Below are 23,620 nucleotides of genomic sequence, written 5' to 3'. Positions count from 1 at the left end.
TCAATCATTAAACAGATAATTAGGTTAATTAATAAAAAAAAATTTTGAATCCCTGGAGTATATCTAAGAAACAAATGTAGAAATACTGCTCAGGAAAAATTTTGATTTCTCCTCATTTCCTAGAATGGCAATATATTAACAAATATGAAAAAATATGCAAATACACTGGATAATTATTTACTACATCAATTTTCTTAAAATGATATATAATAGGTTTCTATAAAAAAAACTAGCTAAAAAAAAAACTAGCTAAATCACTTTTGCATTTCTGTCTTTTAATTTTTTCCTATGTCTGGAAAAAAGAAAAGTTGGTTACTTTCAATAAAGATGATAATTAATATAATTGGTTGGCATGCTAGGTAATTTTTCTGTGTCTCCAGTAATCAGAACAAGGCCTTTAACATGCACCAAAGTACCCAATTAAAATTTGTTGAATCAATGAATGAACTGACTGTGGCAGTGACAATAAAGACAAAAGTCTAAGACTGAGCCTAAAATATCTTTACAACAAGAGGGACCTACCCCTTTCCCAATTTAAAAACAATCAATTCTGGGGTATGGGTGGGGTATGGTATTAGCTCCATACATTAGAAAAAGAAAGGGGAAAACAGAAAGAGAACATTTCAATGGAGAAAGGAATAGAACTGGAAGGATAAGAAAGGAAAGGAAGAAATAAAACTTTATTTTTGACAACCAAAAAAAAAAAAAAAAAAAAGGAAGGAAGGAAGAGGAAATTAAAAGAAAAAAAAAAACTCCAAAAAGAGGGTTAAATTGGATGAAAGGAAGGACAATGAAAAGAGACAGAATGTGATGGATTAAAAACTGGCATTTTGAAACACTAATCTTTTACCAGTAAATGTTTTTTTTAATCATTTTTTTAATTTATTTTCAACATAACAGTATTCATTGTTTTTGTACCACACCCAGTGCTCCATGCAATCTGTGCCCTCTCTAATACCCACCACCTGGTTCCCCCAACCTCCCACCCCCCACCTCTTCAAACCCTTCAGATTGTTTTTCAGAGTCCATAGTCTCTCATTGTTCACCTCCCCTTCCAATTTCCCCCAACTCCCTTCTCCTAACTCCCCATGTCCTCCATGCTATTTGTTATGTTCCACAAATAAGTGAAACCATATGATAACTGAATCTCTCTGCTTGACTTATTTCACTCAGCATAATCTCTTCCAGTCCCGTTCCATGTTGCTACAAAAGTTGGGTATTCATCCTTTCTGATGGAGGCATATTACTCCATAGTGTATATGGACCACATCTTCCTTTTCCATTCGTCCATTGAAGGGCATCTTGGTTCTTTCCACAGTTTGGCAACTGTGGCCATTGCTGCTATATTTAAAAAGAGCTTCTGAGGTCCGTGTGATAATGAATTATCAACTACTTAAAACACTAATAATGTTTCACAGGTCCATATTTGGGCTTCAGACAGGTTCCTCTCAACAGCTCACTTTCTTCCCCTCTACCCTGCCACCCTTCTAATCCTTCCTCTGTCTTTCCTTCCTATCATCTCAGGACTGCATGTGCATACACCCACAAAGACCAAAATATCTGCAGAGAAATGCACCCACACGCGTTTATACGTAGAAACACATATGGTCAGATTCAGGAGACCTATCTCCAGAGTTTATGTCCACATCATGCAGAAAAATACAGCCGCAATGAGATATCTGCAACCTCGGTTTCCACACAAAGGCAAAATGAAGTCTAAACCTCACTGCACTGAGATAAAATATATACAAAATAAAATGTACCCAGAGTAAAATAAATATTTCAAAAATCCTTCTGTTATCCCCACATATCATTACACAGAAACACTAGCAAACTCTATGTGCATACTGACTCCTGCATTTGGATCACTTTCTCTTCCAATTCCACACATTATAATTTTCTCTCTGCTTCAAGCAGTAGATTAAATGCCATTTTCTACATGAAGCTTTCCCAATTCACTTCAGCCAAAAATAATCTCTCTCTTCTTTATATGAGACTTATATAGCAGTTTGTCTGTATGAGGTACACTCTGAGATATTTTGAGTATTTTTGTATAACTACCTATTATTTCCTATCAAGCTGAAAACAAAACTTTAAAGTGATCTGGATTCACTTCTAGAAAACATTTACCTCTCATGCTTTATTCATTAAATAGGCTTTAATAGATACTACTACTTTATACTAATAGGAGAAAACTGAGGCACACAAGAGGAAGGCAGCTTAGATTGAGAAACAGTGGCTCTCACTCTCCTCTGAGGATACTGGAGATTGTGGTCATTGCAGTAGCCTGAGGTTTAGGACCGCTCTCCTTGCCTGTGCAGCTGGCTGGGAGGATGGAAACTACTAACTAGGAAGAACAGACAGGAGGGTGAAGTAGGAGTACAGCATTTCTCAGCTTTACAAATAGAAAGACTCCAACTTGTCAAAGTTCTGTGAGCCAACTGGTTTCTTCAGGACGGACAAACTGCAATTAAATGTAAAAGAATGTTGGGCACCTGGCTGGGTCAGTCACTGGAGCATGCAACTCTTGATCTCAGGGTGTGAGTTAGAGCTCCATTTGGGTGTAGAGATTACTTAAAATCTTTTAAAAAAATAAAGAATCTGGGACATAAATTATAATACTAATATACTAATTTATACTGGAAAATATAATCCCAAGAGACCTGACATACTCCCATTTGCTGGTCAGGGCATTCTCTTCTTACAAGTTTATTTATATTGAAAGTTACAACCTAGTCAGAGTGATGAGCCTGTCATCAAGCCAGGAGTATGAATGGGACAATCTTAGAAAGGCTCCTCTTTCTTCCTTGCATTCTTGAATTCTTTTTTAAAATTAACATATAATGTATTATTTGTTTCAGGGGTACAGGTCTGTGATTCATCAGTCTTACACAATTCACAGCATTCACCATAGTAAATACCCTCCCCAATGTCCATTACTCAGCCACCCCATCCCTCCCACTCCCCTCTACTCCAGCAACCCTCAGTTTGTTTCCTGACATTAAGATTATGGTTTGTCTCCCTCTCTGGTTTCGCCCTGTTTCATTTTCCCCTCCCTTCCCCTATGCTCCTCTGTCTTGTTTCTCAAATTCCTCATATCAGTGAGATCATATGATAATTCTCTTTCTCTGATTGACTTATTGTGCTTAGCATAATACCCTCTGGTTCCATCCACATCATTGCAGATGGCAAGATTTCAGGGTTTTTTGTTGGCTGCATATTTCATTGTATATACATACCACATTTTCTTTATCCATTCATCTGTTTATGGACATCTAGGCTCTTTCCATAATTTGGCTATTGTGCTATAAATATTGGGGTGCAGGTGCCTCTTCAGATCACTATATTTGTATCTTTGGGGTGAATACCCAGTAGTGCATTGCTGGGTCGTAGGGTAGCTCTATTTTTAACTTTTTGAGGAACCTCCATACTGTTTGCATTCTTGACTTCTTAACCTCCATTAATAGTTCACTGTCTACATTAGGTCATTCCTAGAGATAACCAAACTTATCTAATATAGGAGGATATTTTACAATATCATCACATAGATTTTATGACTCTTTTGCTGTCACCCCTTTCACTCCACCCTCCCCATGAGAGCTTTTCTTTTTAACTGAAATCTGTCATAAATAGGAATTAAAATTTCAGAATATTTAGAAGCACTTCTTTAAATGGGAAAAAAGGTATATTTAAAAATCATTTTAATTTAAATTCAATGTAATTAACATATAATGTATTATTAGTTTTAGGGGTAGAATTTAGTGATTCATCAGTTATACATAATAGCCAGTGCTCATTACATCAAGTGCCCACCTTAATGCCCATCATCCTGTTACCCTATCTCCCTCCCTCCCTCCTCCCCAGCAACCCTCAGTTTGTTTCCTATAGTTAAGACTCTCTTACTCTTATGGTTTATCTCCATCTTTGATTTCACCTTATTTTATTTTTCCTTCCCTTCCCCTATGTTCATCTATTTTGTTTCTTAAATGCCACATATGAGTGAAATCATATGGTATTTGTCTTTCTCTGACAAACTTATTTTGTTAGCATAGTACACTCTAGTTCCATCCCCATAATTGCAAATGGCAAGATTTCATCTTTTTGATGGCTGAGTAATATTCCTGTGTGTGTGTGTGTGTGCGTGTGTGTGTGTGTGTAATTTTTCATAATATTCTCTTATGATTATTTATATTTCTGTGGTGTTGGCTGTTATCTTTCCTCTTTCATTCATGATTTTGTTTATTTGGGTCCTTTCTCTTTTTGATAAGTCTGTCTAGGGGTTTATCAATTTTATTAATTCAAGGACAAGCTCTTAGATCATTGATCTGTTCTACTTTTTTGTTTGTTTCTATATCATGTATTTCCGCTCTAATCTTTATTCTCTTCTGCTGGCTTTAGGCTTTATTTGCTGTTCCTTTCTAGCTCCTTTAGGTGTAAGGTTAGATTGTGTATTTGAAACTTTTCTTGCTTCTCGAGGTTGGCCTGTATTGCAATATACTTCCCTTGGGACTGCCTTTGCTGCATCCCAAAGGTTTTGGACTGTTGTGTATTCATTCTCATTTGCTTCCATGTACTTCCATGTACTTTATTTTATTTATTTATTTTTTATTAACATATCATGTATTATTTGCCCCAGGGGTACAGATCTGTGAATTGTCAGGCTTACACAATTCACAGCACTCACCATAGCACATACTCTCCCCAGTGTCCATAACCCAACCATCCTCTCCATATCCATGTACTTTCTTATTTCTTCTTTTTAAAGTTTTTTTTTTATTTTTTAAAGATTTTAATTTATTTTTGAGAGAGGAGAGAGAGAGCGTGTACAAGTTGGGGGAAGGGCAGAGGGAGAAGGAGAAACAGACTCCCTACCCAAGCAGGGAGCCTGATGGAGAGCTTGATTCCAGAACATGAGGATCATGACCTGAGCCAAAGGCAGACGCTTAACTGACTGAGCCACCCAGGCACCCCTTTATTTCTTCTTTAATTTCCTGGTTAACCCATTCTTTTTTTAGTAGGATATTCTTTAACCTCCATGTATTTGTGGTCTTTCCAAATTCTTTCTTGTGGTTGACTTCAAGTTTCATAGTGTTGTCATATGATGATATGCATGGTATGATCTTGATCTTGATCTTTTTGTACTTGTGGAGGGCTGATTTGTGACCCAGTATGTGATCTTTTCTGGAGAAGGTTCCCTTGCATTGAAAAGAATGTGTATTCCACTGCTTTAGGATGAAATCTTCTGACTATATCTGTTAAGTGCATCTGGTCCAGTGTGTCATTCAAAGCCATTGTTTCCTTGTTGATATTCTGCTTAGATGATCTGTCCATTGCTCTAAGTACAGTGTTCTAGTCCCCTACTATTATTGTATTATTATCAGTGAGTTTCTTTATGTTTTTTAGTTTATTTATGTGTTTGGGTGCTCCCAGGTTGGGGGCATAAATATTTACAACTGTTAGATCTTCTTAATGGATAGACCCCTTAATTATTATATAATGTCCTTCTTTATGTCTTACTACAGTTTTTGTTTTAAAATCTAGTTTTTCTGATATTTGGGCTTCCTTTTGGCATCCATGAGCACAATAGATGATTCTCCATCCCCTCATTTTCCATCTGCAGGTGTCTTTAGGTCTAAAATGATTCTCTTATAGACAGCATATAGATGGGTCTTATTTTTTTTAATTCATTCTGATGCCCTCGGTCTTTTGATTGGAACATTTAGTCCATTTACCTTCAGAAGGATTAGTGATATGAATTTAGTGTCATCGTGTTACCTGTAAAGTTAGTATTTCTGGTGATGTTCTCTGTTCCTTTCTAGTCTTTGTTGCCTTTGATCTTTTTTACCCCAGAGAGTCCCCTTTACTATTTTTTGCAGGGCTGGTTTAGTGGTCACAAATTCCTTTAGTTTTTGTCTGGGAAACTCTGTCTCTTCTTCTATTCTGAATGACAGCCTTGCTGGATAAACTATTCTTGGCTGCATATTTTTTCCATTTAGCATGTTGAAAACATCCTGCCACTCTCTTCTGGTCTGCCAGGTGGATGGATTTGCTGTGAACTTAAGTTGTCTTCCCTTGTAGGTTAAGGACTTTTTTCTCTTGCCGCTTTCAGGATTCTTTCCTTATCTGTGTATTTTGTGAGTTTGACTATGATATGTCTTGGTGATAGCCAGCTTTTGTTGAATTTAATGGGAGTTCTCTGTGCTTCTTGGATTTCAGTGTCTGTTTACTTCCCCAGATTAGGGAAGTTTTCAGCTATAATTTTCTGAAATAAAGCTTATGCCCCTTTTTTTTTCTCTTCTTCTGGGACTCACATGAATGTTACAATGCTTTAAGGAGTTCCTTAGTTCTCTAAGTCTACATTTGTGATTCAGTAACTTTCTTTCACTCTTCTTTCAGTTTCATTATTTTCTTTAGTGTCTTCAATGCTTTTCTCAACCCCAATGTCCTTAATGATTATTGTTTTAAATTCCATTTCAGACATCTTCTATATGTGTTGATTAAATCCTTTTCTGTGACTTCTTCCTTTTCTTTCATTGGGGTGAATTCCTCCATCTTGTCATTTTGTCTGGGTCATTTTTTGTGTGTGATTGTTAGGACAGTCTGCTGCATTCCTGCTCTTGAAAGTAATGGCTATATTAAGAAGAGAAGAAAGAAAGAGAGAGAGAAGGAAGAAAGATATGAAAGAAAGAAGAAAAAGGGAGAGAGGGAGGAAAGGAAAGCAGAAAGAGAGAGAGAAAGAAAAAGGAAGAAAGGAAGGAGGGAAGAAAAGAAAGAAGGAAGGAAGGAAAGAAAGAAGGAAAAAGAAAGAAAGAAAGTGGGGTGCCTGGGTGGCTCATTCGGTTAAGCAGCTGCCTTCAGCTCGGATCATGATCCCAGAGTCCTGGGATCAAGCCCTTCATCAGTTTCCCTGCTCAGTGGAGAGCCTGCTTCTCCCTCTGCCTCTGTCTGCCTTTCTGCCTACTTGTACTCTCTCTCTCTATCTCTCTGTCAAATAAATAAATAAAATCTAGAAAGAGAGAGAGAGAGGAAGGAGGCTAGATCCTATTTCCCCTAGAGCTGAAGTTTTGCAGCACTCTATGATCAGTAGACTAGGTTCTTGCAAAGGTTTATACTGGTCTTCTGGGGGTGGCCCTGCTCCACTGATTCTCAGGTGGACTTGCCCTAGTGGAGATGCACCTGCAGGGTGCAGGGTCGGGGCAAGGCTTGGTGTAAACAGCTCCAGCCTCCACTTGGTGGCACTGTTTTGCTCACTGAAGTTGGTCAGTGTTGATGGGCAGTGGGAGGAAAATGGCATCACGCCACTCTCTCCTCCTCACTGTGGGCAGCTTACACCTGTCACTCTTCTGGAAGCCCTCACAGAAGAACAAACAGTCACCCCTCCTGTGTCTCTGGCTTCTGTCATATCTCTGCCTTCACTCTGTCTGTGTCTGAGCTGTCTGCCTGCCAGGCAGTACAGCACTCCCATGTTTTATCTCCAGCAAGACTGGGTTTCAAAACTCCAAACTTCAGAGACCCCCAGAAGCATGGACTCATGCTGATCCTCTGGGGGAGGGTCGCCTTGCCATGGCCAGGTACTGGTTTGTCCCACAAAATAGTCGTGCCTGAGCACCAGCTGGGAATTTATGGTAAAACATGTAGCAAAAAGCCAGCACCAAGGCTTGCTGCCCTCAGCCAGAGTCCCTGTTCCTATGCTATTGAATGGGACAGCTTAATGGCATCTGCTGGGTCTTTTGTCCCCAGAGAGGCTATGCCACCCCTCCCAAATGCACTTCGAAGAAGGGGAACTGTTTTTACCCATGTGACCTAGGGGATCTCCAGAATCCCTGGTCTCTACCCTCCTTCTGCTCCAGAGTACTGCTAAAACTGCTGGGTGCAACGCTGGCAATGGCATGGACCTCTACAACTTCAGACTTTGCATTCCATTGCTTATAAAAACTTGTGGTAGTTGGCCCCTCCCCTTTTCCCAGTCAGTAGTTTTGGGGAAAAGTTTTTCTTGTGCGATCTCCTGCCCATTTTCCTGTTCTCTCTCTCCCTCTCTCCTTCCCACCTTTTTCTCCTTCCCTACCCCTCCTCTCTCTGATTAGGGCTGTCTCCCTTCCATAGCACTGGCAGCACTTTACTCCCCCAAATCAACACTCTATAATTCATAGCTTCCAGGATGTGGTCTTTTTTTTTTTTTTTAATCTCTAGTTGTGCAGTTTGTTCTCTCAGATTGATTTCTTGGGTGTCCAGGATGATTTGGTATTTATCTAGCTGTGTTTGAGGGACAAGGCAAGCTTAGGATCCCCCCCAACTCCTCTACCTCTTAACCTCCCCTTCTACTTCTTCTTGAGTAGGTTTTTTATTTTTAAAGATTTTTTAGTTATTTGTCAGAGAGAGAGAGTACACACAAGCAGGCAGAGAGAGAGGAGGAAGCAGGCTCCCTGCTGAGCAAGGAGCCTGATATGGGACTCGATCCCAGGACCTGAAGATCATGACCTGAGCCAAAGGCAGCTGCCCAACCAACTGAGCCACCCAGGCGTCCCTTCTTGAGTAGGTTTTGATGGTTTGTGTCTTTTACAGAATTTGTTCATTTTATCTAAGTTGTTGATTTATATATGTTAAAATTTTCATATACTAATTTAGTATCCTTTTAATATCTAGAATTTGTACAGAGTCACTTCTCTCATTCCTGATATTGATAATTTGTGTCTTCTCTGTTTTTCCCTTATTTTTCTTTTCTTTCTTTTTTTAAGCTTTTATTTATTTATTAGAGCATGTATGAGAGCGAGCGCGAGAGAGAGATAGCAGGAGCAGGGGGAGAGGGAGAAGCAGACTCCTTAGTGAGCAGGGAGCCTCATGCAAAGTGGGTCTTGATCCCTAGACCCTGAGGTCTTGATTCCATGGGATCATGACCTGAGCTAAAGGCAGACACACAACCAACTGAGCCACCCAGGTGTCCCTGTTTTTCCCTTATTTTTCTATAACTTCTCAGAATATAAAGGACTCAGAGCTGTGGTCTTTGTCTTGGCATGTGTAGTACACTCAAATTAGTTTCCTTGAGTTTTTAGAGTGTTGATAAATGAAGTCTTGACCCTTTGATGTTGAATCAAATATTGAGAGTGAGGAGAGAGACAGTTTCATGAGACACTCACAAAGGTCTAGAACAATGTAAGAACTGTTGCTCTGACCTAAACAGACATACCAATCAATGGAACAGAATAGGGAGAGCCCAGAAAGAAACTCATGCATTTATGATCAATTAATTTATGACAAAAGAACCAGGGATATATGATGGGGAAAGGATAATATCTTCAGTAAATGGTTTTGGGAAAACTGGAGAGCCATGTGCAACAGAAATAAAACTGGACCCCTATCTTACAACATATATAAAAATCAACTCAAAATGGACTAAAGACTTGAATATAAGACCTTTAACTTGAGTATAAGTCCTAGAAGAAAATTAGGGGGTAAGTGCCTTGACATCAGTCTTTGCAATGATTTTTTGGATTTGACACCAAAAGCAAAGACAACACAAGCAAAAATAAACAAGTATGACTGCATCAAACTAAAAGGCTTCTGCACAGCAAAGGAAACCATCAACAAAATGAATAAGCAACTATAGAATGAGAGAAAATATTTACAAATCATATATCTAATAAGGGGTTAATACACAAAATATATAAAGAACTCATACAACTGAGTAGCAAAAAAAATCTGATTAAAAATTGGTCAGGGTGCCAGAGTGACTCAGTTAAAGCTAGTGTCTTGATCTCAGGGTTATGAATTCAAGCCCCACATTGGGCTCCATGCTGGGCATGGAGCCTACTTTAAAAAAAAAAAAAGCAGAGGAACTGAAGAGACACTCATCCAAAGAGGACATACAATTGGCTAGCAGATACATGAGAAGGTCCTCAATTTCACTAATCATCAGCAAAGTGCAAATGGGAACCACAATGAAACATCATCTCAGATGTGTTAGAATGGCTGTAATCAACTGCAGACAAAGGACTGATATCCAAGATCTATAAAGAACTCCTCAAACTCAACACTCAAAAAAACAGAAAATCATGTCAAAAAATGGGCAGAAGACATGAACAGACACTTCTGCAAAGAAGACATACAAATGGCTAACAGACACATGAAAAAATGTTCACCATCATTAGTCACCAGGGAGATTCAAATAAAAACCACATTGAGATACCACCTTACACCAGTTAGAATGGCCAAAATTAACAAGACAACAAACAGCAAAATTTGGAGAGGATGTGGAGAAAGGGGAACCCTCTTACACTGTTGGTGGGAATGCAAGTTGGTGCAGCCACTTTGGAAAACAGTGTGGAGATTTCTTAAGAAATTAAAAATAGAGCTACCCTATGACCCTGCAAATGCACTACTGGGTATTTATCCCAAAGATACAGATGCAGTGAAAAGAAGGGTCATCTGTACCCCAATGTTCACAGCAGCAAGGGACACAATCACCAAACTGTGATAAGAGCCAAGATGCCCTTCAACAGACGAATGGATAAAGAAGATATGGTGCATATATACAATGGAGTATTATGCCTCCATCAGAAAGGATGAATACCATGCTTAGCAAAATAAGTCAATCAGAGAAAGACAATTATCATATGATCTCCCTGATATGAGGAAGTTGGGAGGCAACATGGGGGGTTTGGGGGTTAGGAAAGGAATAAATGAAACAAGATGGGATCAGGAGGGAGACAAACCATAAGAGACTCTTAATCTCACAAAACAAACGGAGGGTTGTTGGGGGGAAGGGGATAGGGTGAGGGTGGTTGGATTATAGATATTGGGGAAGGTATGTGCTATGGTGAGTGCTGTGAAGTGTGTAAACCTGGCGATTCACAGACCTGTACCCTTGGGGCTAATAATACATTATATGTTAATAAAAAATAAAAATTTTTAAAAAGTAAGGATGAATACCCAACTTTTATATCAACATGGATGGGACTGGAGGAGATTATGCTAAGTAAAATAAGTCAAGCAGAGAAAGTCAATTATCATATGGTTTCACTTACTTGTAGAGCATAAGGAGTAACATGAGAAATGAGTTGGTGGAAATCAGAGGGGGAGATGAACCACGAGAGACTGTGGACTCTGAGAAACAAACTGAGGGTTTTGGAAGGGAGGGGGGTTGGGGGATAGGTGAGCCTGGTGGTGAGTATTAAGGAGGGCACGTATTGCATGGAGCACTGGGTGTGGTGCATAAAAAATGAATCTTGGAACACTGAAAAAATAAAACAAACAAATAAATAGAAAAGAAAGACATTGTGTCAAAAAAAAAAAAAAACACCCAGATTGACAATCTCTATCTTAATTGGACTTCTAATTATTTTTTAATTGTTTAGTCCAACTATATGTAATGCAATTATATATATGGTTGAATTTGTGGTTTGTTTTCCATTTATTTTATTTATTTTCTCCTTTACAGCTTTGTTTTGATTATTCAAATGCTTATTTTCAGTATTCTTTTTATATACTCTATTACTTTTTAGCTGTATCACTGGGGGGTTTTTTGTTTATAAATTAGTACTGTAGAAATTGTACAACCACCCTGAAATTACCACAATCTGCCATGAATTAACATCATATCACTCTTTGTAGAATGAATAAAAATCTTAAAATATTATTTAAAAAAAAGAATGGCTGTCACCAAAAAGACAAGAGATAAAAAATGCTTGTGAGAAAAAGGAGCACTTGTTCCCTGCTGGTCGGCATGTAAATTGATGCAGCCACTATGGAAAACAGTATAGAGGTTCCTCAAAAAATTAAATATATAGCTACCATATAATCCAGTAGTCCTACTTCTGGGTATATAGCTGAAGGAAACAAAATCACTATATGTGAATGAATATATACGAATGAATAAAGAAGATGTGATACACACACACACACACACACACACACACACACACACACACACACATACATACAATGGAATGTTATTGAGGTGTAAAAAAGAAGGAAATCTTGCTTTTTGCAACAACATAGATAAATCTTGAGGGCATTATGTTGAGTGAAAAGAAAAACAGTGGAAGACAAATACTGTATTATCTCATTTATACGTGTAATCTAAAAAAAAATTCCTAAACTCACAGAAACAGAAAATAGATTGGTGGCTGTCAGTGGCAGGGGGTGAAGGGTGGAGGAAAGCAGGGGAAGGTGGTTAAAAGGTACCAACTTTCAGTTAGAAGATTAGTAAGTTCTGGGGATCTAATATACAGCATAGTGACTATAATTAACAATACTATATATTGTATATTTGAGAGCTGCTGAGAGAGTAGATTTAATTTAAAAGTTTTCATCACAAAAAAAATTGTAACTTTGAGGAGATGGATGTTAAACTTACTTGGTAATCATTTTTCAATATATACATAAATCATTATGTTGTGCACCTTAAACTAATACAATGTTATATGTCCATTATATCTCAGTAAAACCGGAAGGGGGTTGGGGTGGCAGTTGCCGGTATCTCCAAATATACACCCAGACCTTGGTGCTTTATTTCTTGAGGATTATTATTTTTTTTTAAGATTAGTTATTTATTTATTTGACAGAGAGAGATCACAAGTAGACGGAGAGGCAGGCAGAGAGAGAGAGAGGAGGAAGCAGGCTCCCCACCGAGCAAAGAGCCCGACGCGGGACTCGATCCCAGGACCCCGAGATCACGACCAGAGCCGAAGGCAGCGGCCCAACCCACTGAGCCACCCAGGCGCCCCGAGGATTATTTTTGATACTTCATATATAGATTGCTGGACCCTGCCCCTAGATATTCTGACGCATTAAGTCTGGAATGAGGTCAGGAAATCTGTATTTTTACAGGCTTCGCAGTGATTCTGATGTAAGGCTAGGATTGAGAGCCACTGGAACAGATGACCTTTTAAAGTTAGTCATTAAGGGGACACCTGGGTGGCTCAGTGGGTTCAGGGTCTGCCTTCGGGTCAGGTTACGGTATCAAGTACCGTATTGTGCTCCTTGCTCAGCAGGGAGTCTGCTTCTCCCTCTGCCTGCCACTTCCCCTGTTTGTGTTTGTGCTCCCTCTCTCTGACAAATAAATTAATAAAATATTTAATAAAAAAGAAAGTCACTAAGAGGGCCCTGGACCAAGAGCATTGGGTGGGCAAGTGCTGCCCTCTAGTGTCGCTGGCTTCTTGCTACACTTAATGCATCCTGCAACCTGCTGCATGAGCCCTGGTGGTCTTGCTGCCTGACACAGCTATTGGGTTTCCTGTCCAACTCCTGCAAATTTTAACTCTTAGGCATTAATAAAAAACACTCATGTATAAAAAGGTTGCTGCTAAATATCAGACTGTGCTTCTCTATCCCCAGAGCCTCAACACATCTTAGATGTTCAGCAATATTTTCTGATACTGAGACACAGCAGTCAGAGTCAACAACTCTGAACAGAGTCAAAAACACAGAGTCAACAACTCTGAACAGTTTCCTGAAGAAATTCTACTATTACAGTAATTGTGGCACTGTGGCACAATCATGGAAGCAGATTCTAGCTTTGGCAAGTTTTCTGGAAACAAATGAATGTGAATTTATGGTTGTGTAGCCCTCCAGAGTCCATAGAGGCTTTTCAGGTACTTCATCTCCCTTGTTTGCTCTTCACGATAAACTGTGAAGCAGGAAGGGCAAATGTGAAGATCTATGCCCACATCCTTGATGTGTTCATCACATGAATGTGCCTTTGTTTGGGAAGACTCTGATCCCACCATCCTAACTACTCAAGCACCCTTCATCAATGAGTACCAGATCAATAAACAAACCTGTACTAAAGGCCTACTCCGCAAAAAACACATAAGATTGTCTTTGGCTCTACCTCCTGAGTTTGGAGACAGGAACAAGGGTGAGTGAGTTGCTGCAGAGGGGTTCGCAGCAGACGGTTTTAATGGCTTAGTAGTGGGCTATCTGTAAGGTAAATAGTGCACTGGTTGGAGCAGGTGCAAGGTTTGCACAATCTGGTGGTTTTGTCATGGGCAGGAGGTTAGGAGGAGACTGAGAACTGTTTCAGCAGTGAAAAGGCAGCAGGAGCTGCAGGAAGCAGAGCTGGTTGGGTAGGAAATACAAAATTCCGTTCACCTTCTCTTCATCCCATTGGTGAGAGAGGGAGTGTCCTAGGGTTCTGGAGGTGGTTGAACTCATGACACCTGACACTGGACCTCTGAGACTGACAACAATTTATTAATCATATATATTCACAGCCCAGGGTAAGAAGACACCAGTCACGATGCAGGGCCACGTTAGGTCATGCTAACGGAAGACAGAACTGTTGAAGTAGCCTAGAAGGCAGAAGCAGCTGCAGGAAGCAGGAGAGTTTGGGTAGAAATAATAAAAGTTGAAGACTGAAGCTACATTGTAGGTGTCTTGACCTGCTACTGAAAAGGTGATGCAAGCTCTTTGTTAACTTGACATTCAGTGCTCTTTGGTTGAAAAAGTCTTCTCATTTAAAGATGTTAAAATAGCTCAAATTCATCCCATCATCAGGGTGAGACTCTTCTTAAATTATTTTAAATGTAAGGATGCCTTTTGTTTGTGTTTTGTCCTATATAAAAAAGGACACTTAAGAAAAACATTCACTGATCCATTTTTTATTAAATCATTTTCAGAGTATTCTTCCTCATAGCTAATAAAGAAAATCCTTCATAATAATGATTGGTAGGGATTTTTTTGCCTTTTGTTTCTGAAATTGTGGTATATATACTTAACATAAAATTTACTGTTTTAATTATTTTTAATGTATAGTTCAGTGTCATTTAATACATTTACAGTGTTGTGCAGTCATCTCCACTATCCATTTTCAGAACTCTTTCAACATCCCAAATAGAAACCCACTGAATAATAACTCCTTAATCCCTTCCTCCCCAAATTCTAATAAGATTGAGTCTTGATTCATGTGAATTAGTTTTATCTTTGTAACTAGGTTCGTTAAGTGTCTTGAGAGAGGGCGGGTAACAACACAAATGTGTTTGTGCTTTTGATACTGCCTAGTTTAAGGATGAACTCAGATTGAATGCTCACCACACCTATCTGGTGTTAGATTGGATGCTGGAGGAAGGACCAAGTAGCACTTTCAGAGATTTTCGGCCCAAGAATTTGGGGGATATGAGACCTCTCTTATCAGGGCAAGAACTTAAAGAATTTCTGGAGTCCTAGGGTGTTGGAGGCATCTCACAATGTCGACAGGGGCCATGAAGTTAACATTAATATGTGAATCTGTGGACAAAAGAGTGGTGGGTAACTGAGGTTGGACAGGAAAAAGCTTGCCCTTCCTAAAGGTATTCAAATTCAGACTTCATAAAACATTTAGCCAAACATCCCAAACATGTTGAATTGAACCAAAGAACCACAAGTTTGTATTCCTTAATCAAAAGTGTTGCCAGTGACTCATCTCCAGAATAGGCAGGATGCTAAAAGATCTGTAGAGCTATTCTGGAAAATCAAGCTCCAGAAGAGAGCTTCATTTATGTGCCTCATGGAAGGCAGTATTTACAGTCTTTTCCCACCCATCCCAAGCTTGACCATAGACTGGGAGGAATCCTTCTTTAATTCTAGAAAGTTATTTTAAGAGACAAGAGCTATATCGTTTCCTTGACATATCAGACATGATCTTCTTCTTGAACCTCTTTTTTAAATATTTTTTTTTATTTTTTTATAAACATATAATGTATTATTAGCCCCAGGGGTACAGGTCTGTGAATCGTACAGGTCTGTGAAGGTTTACATACTTCACAGCACTCACCATAGCACATATCCTCCCCAATGTCCATAACCCCACTCTTCTTGAACCTCTTAATACTGACCACCAGTTGCTTGTAACATCAAAATCCTCAGTTTCTTTTTTTTTTAAAAGATTTTTATTTATTTATTTGAGAGAGAGAGAGAGAGAGAGCATGAGAAGGGGGAGGGTCAGAGGGAGAAGCAGACTCCCTGCCAAGCAGGGAGCCTGATTCAGGATTCGATCCCAGGACTCCAGGATCATGACCTAAGCTGAAAGCAGTTGTTTAACCAACTGAGCCACCCAGGTACCCCAAATCCTCATTTTCTAATAGTTAACAAGACAATGTATGTCCTAGCCTCTTGTGTGTTTTTTAGTTATCTTCCCAGTATAGGTGATGTAGTTCATGGGGTTCCTCTGACCTAGCCACTCTCTATTATAGGGCATGCTGTGTACATGAAAACTAACTTATATAAGGATAGATGCCAGACTGTTGTCTTAAGAAGAGACCTAAGCCATCGGGTTATAGGGAATAAATGAAATGATATATGCTGCCTGTGACCTTGGCACCTCTAGGGCCCAAGCTCTGCAACTCATACAGGCAACCAGATACTTCATCTGAACACTGCATCACATGAGCTTCTCCCAGACAAATAAAGGTCTGTGATGCTCTGCACGCCTTTTGAAATAGGAGAGCTTTGTGATGTAGTCTAGTGATCTGGTTCCATCTTCTGTGAGGCAGAGATGACAAGGTCTAGAATTTGGAGGCATTAGGTTCCAAGTCCCTGAAAGCATAGGAAGAGAGATGGCTAGTGAGGATTAGATTATGTTGACCCCTACCTTTCTTCTGTGGGATGTTGGATATCCCTTATACACTTATGGCTCCATCATTATTATTGCATTAATTATTTGGCAAGTGAAAAAGAGCCACCAAGAATTAAGGTTGGGACCTAACAGGAGCTGTTGCCGGGTAGGGAAACACAATGACCATAACTAAACTGATTAAGCTTCAAACAAGATTTTATCCTCTTACTTTCTCCTGTTACCCTGACCCCTACATTTTTATGGGGGTTTCCTCATGGATCCCTTAATAGATCCAAATTTGGGTTGATTCTTCTGGTTGGGAGACATTCAGGACCTTGGGTAGCTAAAATTCTTTGGCTGCTAGACCTCTTATCCTTTAATCTGTTCATATTTTCTACTGTCTCATTCTGATATCCTCACAGAATTTGTTCAGGGAGTAGGGGTAGAGGTATATAATATAGTAGAGCCTTAAAATGAATGAGTAGTAAGAGAAGGGAAATGATGGGTGAAAAAGATAGAGTAGGGAAAAGAATGGTAGGAGAGTATATGAAATTGGAATATAGAAAAAGTTTGGGAAATATTTACAGATTGTCTCATTAGAGACAAAAAGTAAAAGGTGCCCCAGCTTAATACTCTAACTTTCTTGTTTTCAAGCATCACCGGAGAGTCAAACAAAGGGCTAAAGATAGAACATCAAGAGGTAAAGTCCTAGTTTCTCCTTGGACTCCCCTCGCTATGGGCAAGATTCCCTGATTCCTGTACTCTATGACCCCTGGAACAAGTAGCCAGGTGCTCTAACCACTGAAGGCTCCTATTGCCTCAGCTGACAAATTCTCCCAGAAGACTTTCTTGGGTGGGAAATCAGAGCCTAGGAATGTCCCAAAATTCTCTACCTTACACCTGCCCCTGGGAATGAAGAATGAGGAAGTAGGACAGAAGCCTTTTTTTTTTTTTAAATAGTTTTACCACCCTGTGGAAGTCACTTCATGTCTCAGTCCATGGTCCAGGAAATGGGCGTCTCATGATCCTGCCTCACTCACAGTGTGGTTGTGATGATCAAATGAAATTGGGTCCAGGATAGCATGTTGCAATGGGTTAAGTTGTACACAGACATGCCTTAGAGCATTGACTTGGGGTTTTCAACCTCCTTTTACTCAAGGCCTTCAGCTTCCTATAGGATATCCCTGCATCCTCTCATTTCTTGTAACACTGTTGTGTTTTTTCAGCTAGGAGACATTCCCGAGAAAAAGCTGAGAAGCCATGGGAGCTGCTCTCTGTCATGAAAAGGTGATCACTTCTTCTTTGTAGTCTCCAAACTCTCAGCCTGGCCTGTGATGATTTCTCTGCTTGGCCTGGGGCAGGGAGGAGAAGAGGGATAATGTCTGGGAGGGAGTCAGACACAGTGGATGGTGAAGACTGGTTGAGAGGGTTGCCAGGGCAGAGGGGGATCAGGTGTCTCAGGTAGGAGGAGTCTCCCAGTTCTGCTCTGGGCTAGGTTCACAGTGGTCCTGAAATTCAGGATTTCACTACTATGTAATTCACTGAAGATGCTACATGAGTTTGCACTCAGCCACAGACAAGTTATCCAGTCAAGAGAACAGATAAATGCATGCACAAATAAATGACCAGGCCATATTCCCTTTACAGTTACAGCTATTCAAGGGCAGACCCCTGGAGCCTGCTGATATTACCTCCATGGTTTTGTCTTCAGGGAGGCCAATTCCTGGGACAGCCCTCAGAAAGGAGCCTGTCATCCTCTTAAAAGCTCTAGGAATGGGATTAGCTCTCAAGAGATGCTATGTATAGGAGCTAGGACACTCCATAATCCCCAGAATGCGGAGTTCCCACAAAGACCTCATTTTCCACAGCTTAGGAATATGAATGCCAGGCTATGGCCTTCTTAATCCCAGATGAGTCTGACTCCCCGTTCTCCCTGGTAATGTTCCTGGTGATGCCCCATCAGCTAACCATTGGCTCCCCGCTTCTGCCTTGTTCCTTTTTCCTGGTTCAGCTTCTCAACATAGATCAACAGAGAATGTACCCCACCTCCTAGTCTCTCATGGCCCTGCATTCCCATGGATTGTCTGAGACCTTGCCCAACAAGCTCCAGACCCTCAGCCCAGCCCAGCCCAACATAACTTGACAATGGCATATTCCTAGGAGGAAAAGGGGGTGGATAAACACCCTGGGGGTATAGGCCCCAAGGCTCCCAGGACTAGGGGAGGGTGGACCAAATCTCCAGGCCACACATATTCAAAGAGGCAGGTGTTGGGGTGCCTGGGTGGCTCAGAAGGTTAAGCGTCCCACTCTTGATGTCAGCTTGGGTCTTAATCTCAGGGTTCTGAGTTCAAGCCCTGCTCTGAGCTCCATGCTGGGTGTGGAGCCTATTTAAAAAAGCAAACCAAGCCAAACAAACAAAGAGGCAGGTGTCACTCCATCAGTAACTGTTGTCATCTTCCCTTCCCAGCCAGGGCTGGCTTCCTAAGGAGGGAAGTGTGAGGCGGCTCCTGTGTGCAGATCCTTCCTGCCCCATCTGCAATGCTGTGGCTCTAGAGATTCAGCAGTTGCTGGCGGGTGAGAACACCCTGATCTCTCCCCCTTCATCGGGGCCATCGCAGGGCTCCTCTTGCCTAGAGATTTTGTCCATGTCTAGTCTCTCTTTGGAGCAGAGTCAGGGTTCCCTGCACTCCAAAGATCTTTCACTTCCATCTGTAACCCCCATAAAGTTACAATTAACGGATCAGAAATCCTTAACACAGTCAGCTGTCCAGTCAACCAGTGTCAGCCTCCAAGATCACCAGGCTGAACTCCTTCAGCGAAGGAAGGGATTTCAAGTGCCAGATGTGTCCAGGGATGCAGGAGCTCAGTCTTCTTCAAGTGAGGAGCCTAGGATTCCTGTGAATCAGCAGGACAAGAGGAAGAGCCACTCTGAATGTGTGCTGGAAAAACAAGGTCAGCTACCCTTGAATATCTGATTCTCTTTCTTTCTCTGAATTCAGAACTCATGAACCTGAAACACCCCATTGCCTTGAATATGCTTATTTCCCCAATCCTTAAGTACGCGTATATAAATGCATGCATTTCTATACCTGAGGGCTTCCAAGATCTTTGGAAGAGTTCCTCTGACAGCTTATAACACATAGCCTCAGATACTTTCCAAGCCTGGGGGGAAAAAATAATCATTTCTTTCATCATAATGCTACCTCTAAGGCCACTATTGAAAATATGGGGTATCTTCCTGATCCTGGGTTCATGAGAGTTGAGCCATTCCACCCAAACTTTCTGGTTTATAGAAGGATCCACTATGAATCCAGAGCAAATACCATTGCAAGCAAATCCCAAACTCCACAGCTCTGGCTCTACCCTCTACTACATTTCAATTTCTAAGTGGCCTCTATCCATTGCCTGGAGGACCCACTGAGGCCTCAGTGTGCTATCTGCAGCAGAAACATAGCTACCTTTCTGGGTTCTTCTTTTCTGCACAATGAGTCCTCAGTCTCCCCCTAAAGATCTCTCCACAAAAGGGGAGCCCAGTCCCCTTATTCTTCAAGAATTTCTTCATAATCTCTGTACTGTCTAAAATTCCCTTCACCTAAGTTAGCCCCACCTTCTTTCCACATTCCCAAATTTGGGCTTCTCCATCTGACTAACAACAAACCCATTTCAATATCCCATTTCCTCCTCTGGCCAAGTGTGAAGACTTAGAGCAGCACCAGCTGCAAAGGCAGCTACATCTTCAGTGGGGCTTGCCAGCTGTTGCCCAGAAATCTCTGTAGGTGCAGAGAACCATACAAAATAAGCCCTGAGACATGTTTCTGCCTGTCCCCAGGGGCCTACCTGTTAGGAGAAACCCCTTTCAGTCTGCAAGAGGGAGGTGGTGTTTCCCTGGAACATGCCCAGAGCTGCTTGAGTTCTACTTTCAGAAGTTGTTGATTTAGCAAGTTGATTCACTATTGCAAGGGCCTGCCCCAGAAGATCCAGCAGTCCAAACAGTTGCTCCTATCTCCTCCTGACCAGCAGCCCCTGCCCCAGAGCAGCACACTGACCAGTGTGAGTGTCCCCTAGCTTGCAGACCTAGAGGCCAATGGAGATAGTGAGTTGTTTTGATCCACTGTGGCAGCAGGACCAGTCCACAGTTGCTTGCCCAGGCTAAGGCACTGTTGCAGAGGTACGGTGACTACAGGTGTGGGGAAAACTGCTGGGGCCTTATTACTGTTCACATTTGCAGCTGTTGGGACTAGAAATCATTGGGCCTGCAGCATTCCAAGGGCCCTGACAATAGCTTGGTTCCCTTGTGCCCAGAAAGAAAGTCTCTAGATGTAGTGGTAGCTGTCAGCCCCTACATGGATCAGGAAGCCACATCCTCAACACTGATAGGCCTTGACCAGCAGCAACAAGCCCCACTTGATGCTGTCACTGATCATTCTGGTCAGCACCTGCCTGGGTATCTTCCCACGGGGCCACTGAGAAACTGGAGACAAGTTTTGGCCTTACTGTCAGGGCTGCCAGCTTTTTATTATGTGGCTTTCTCCAGGGCCATGACCACAGCAATCACTGGCCAATCTGCATTCACAGAGATGTGCCTGGGGCTTTTGAGGACCCAATATAACCTATGGCTCAATATTATCTAAACATCAATGCATAAGTCCTGGGCCAGGTTTTCAAGATGCCAGTGAGACTTGTTCTGACAATATATAAGCATTCCAGGTTGAAGTATAGGTGAATGGAGATGGTGCCTCTAGAGGGCCAGACATATTGCTGGCCCCTGTTCACTCAAGATAGCCATCTTGACCAAACTAAATTTTAATCTGAAAAATTCCTGTAGATATATTTGGGAAATCTTATAAAGAAAAAGGAGTCCAGGAACAAATTGTGGCTGTCCCAAGGAATATCTTTTCCTAGAAGTCCTTTCAGAGTCTAAACAAGCAAGGAAAAACATTGCTCCAGGATCTCCCCATCCCACAAGGCATCATCCCATGTACTCTAGAATGCTCTGCCTTAAAGAATAGCTTGCAGATAAACTAAGGCAGTGCAGGAGAACCAAAAGCAAGCTAGTCCCACCGGGCTTCCAAGATCTCACAACCCACTGAGGACACAACAGGGTCCCAGATGCTTTGTATTCACCTGGAGGCCATGTGAACAAGCTCAGCCTGGAGGAGCCCTGGAACACTTATCCCTGCAAAGGTGAGCACAACTCCCTACCCCAGCAGAGAAAACAAAGGATCCAGGAAGACTTAAAGCAACAGAGAATCACAGACAAGGGGGGTTCAGTTTTGAAGCTCTCCCTAGCCAGAGAGAGCATCTACTCTGCTGAGGCCAGGAGGGACACTTATAAATAGAACTCTTAGTGCCCCTGACTTCCCAAATGTATCTCTAGGATCTTTCTAGGTAGGATTTTAGTTAGGTCAAGATGGTTTCCTTGAGTGAGTTGGAACTAGTAAGGATCTGACTGGATCTGCAGAGCCACTATTTCTATCCTCTCAGCTGACTGATCCCTGTCAGCACCTTCACAAGTTTCTCCTTCACTTTGAGTTCCTAGAGTATCCCCTAGGATTCCTTGGGTCAAAAGACCAGATGAGAATGGTCTGTAAGGCTGTTAAAGCAAGCTGAATGACCTCATCCAAATAAGGATTCCTCAGAATGCCAAAACTAGAGTTCCAGAGCTTAATGGGCCAGACCTTACATGACCAATTTACTGGGTAATTATTTGCTGGACCAAATTGTAAGTCCAGCATTTAAAGTGACCACATTTTTGAGATCCAAACTTTGCAGGGCCAAAATTTATAGGGCCACACTTTCTAGGGTCAAAAGCTACAGGGTCTAGTAAAAGCAGCCCATATTCACAAGATCCCATTCTTCCAGAACCTGCAGAAGCTGGCTTGGGAAATAAGGTGAAGCACTTTTCACACTGGATTAATCCTGAGATGAAAGGTCAAGGGCATAAAGAATCCATTCTCCTCTCTAAGGATGAAACAGTGCCCAAACCCATGACAAAAATGGTTGAGAAGGCTCCACCCCCGACCGGACACCCTGTGAGAGGAGCCAAGTTGGAGAAGAAAACAGAGGAGGAGGGCATGACCTTCTTTGATGCCCCCCAGTCTCTGGACAATGAACTCAAGGAACAATCCCTTCAGCCCAGACACTCCTGGTTCCTATGCCTTTCCCGAGATGGCTCCAAGCATTGTCCTCAGCTGACTTGTGCCACTCAACTAGAAAATCCACCCCACATCTCAGCTCTCACCTCAGCAGAAGGCACTGGTCTACACAAAGAGAATACCCAGTCCGGGAAAAAGGAGTTCATAGGTTCCCAATCCTCTGCATGCCCATGAAGAAGGCTGTCATCATTTCTGTTAATGTGCAGGTGAGGCAGGACCCTCTCCAAATATACTCTATACCTCTAAGCAAAGAACCATCTGTTTCTGCTTCCTTATTTCTAAGGTTGTATGTGATATATAGAGTAAAGAAGGTATATAATACTTTACAGAATAGGAGCTTAAATACATATTTCAAATAGATCAGCATTTTCCATACAACTCTTTCAGTCCCAATCTGAATTATGGATTGGGGGACTTGAGCAAAGAAGGAAGACCCTTGTCCAAGGTGCATGGAAGGTGCATCAGGCTTGATTTCTGTCATGTCTTCCTGTGGCATCTATGGGCCCTAGAGGAGCAATGTGGACATGAGAATAGTATAAGAAGTAGCAGCCAGGAATCTAGTGCATTTTTGGCCCATAGGCACAATTCACCAATAACTTTTTTATATGCCCAGAGTCTGAAGGGAGGTTTTTTACAGGAGTGTCACAGTGCTCATCCTTGTTAAACACAAAAGCATACAGGTAATGTGACGTGTGTCAGAAGCAGATGATAGAATCTCCCCTCTCTGAACACTGTTATTACTGATTAGATCTTTAAAAGGATTAATCATCTGGGAGTCTGCTGCAGCTTCTTGCCAGTTTGACCCCCATTGCCTTTCAGCTGCGTGGAATAAATGCCTCCTAGAATGAAGATCAGTTGAAGAGAAGGTTCCCAAAAAGATCACAATAAAAATGACTTTGACCTGAGTCTTAACATTCAATAGTTCAAATATTCAACC

The 23,620-nt window shown here is 41.3% G+C and overlaps 1 protein-coding gene across 1 annotated transcript; it reads left to right on the top strand.

The window, feature by feature from the left end:
• Positions 1 to 16,550: 16,550 nt before the first annotated feature.
• LOC111146440 (family with sequence similarity 205 member C) lies at positions 16,551 to 22,934 on the top strand. Its single transcript, XM_022501996.1, has 5 exons — positions 16,551 to 16,694; positions 17,183 to 17,228; positions 17,755 to 17,815; positions 18,996 to 19,480; positions 22,391 to 22,934. Exons 1-5 carry the CDS (start codon positions 16,551 to 16,553, stop codon positions 22,855 to 22,857), a joined length of 1,203 nt encoding a protein of 400 aa, XP_022357704.1. The 3' UTR covers positions 22,858 to 22,934.
• Positions 22,935 to 23,620: the final 686 nt, after the last annotated feature.

This window comes from Enhydra lutris, unplaced genomic scaffold (assembly GCF_002288905.1).
Source record: "Enhydra lutris kenyoni isolate GAN:26980312 unplaced genomic scaffold, ASM228890v2 scaffoldscaffold13, whole genome shotgun sequence".
NCBI classification, from domain to species: domain Eukaryota; kingdom Metazoa; phylum Chordata; class Mammalia; order Carnivora; family Mustelidae; genus Enhydra; species Enhydra lutris.
The sequence above is the reverse complement of the archived record's forward strand: the minus strand, read 5'-3'. Positions and strand labels throughout refer to the sequence as shown.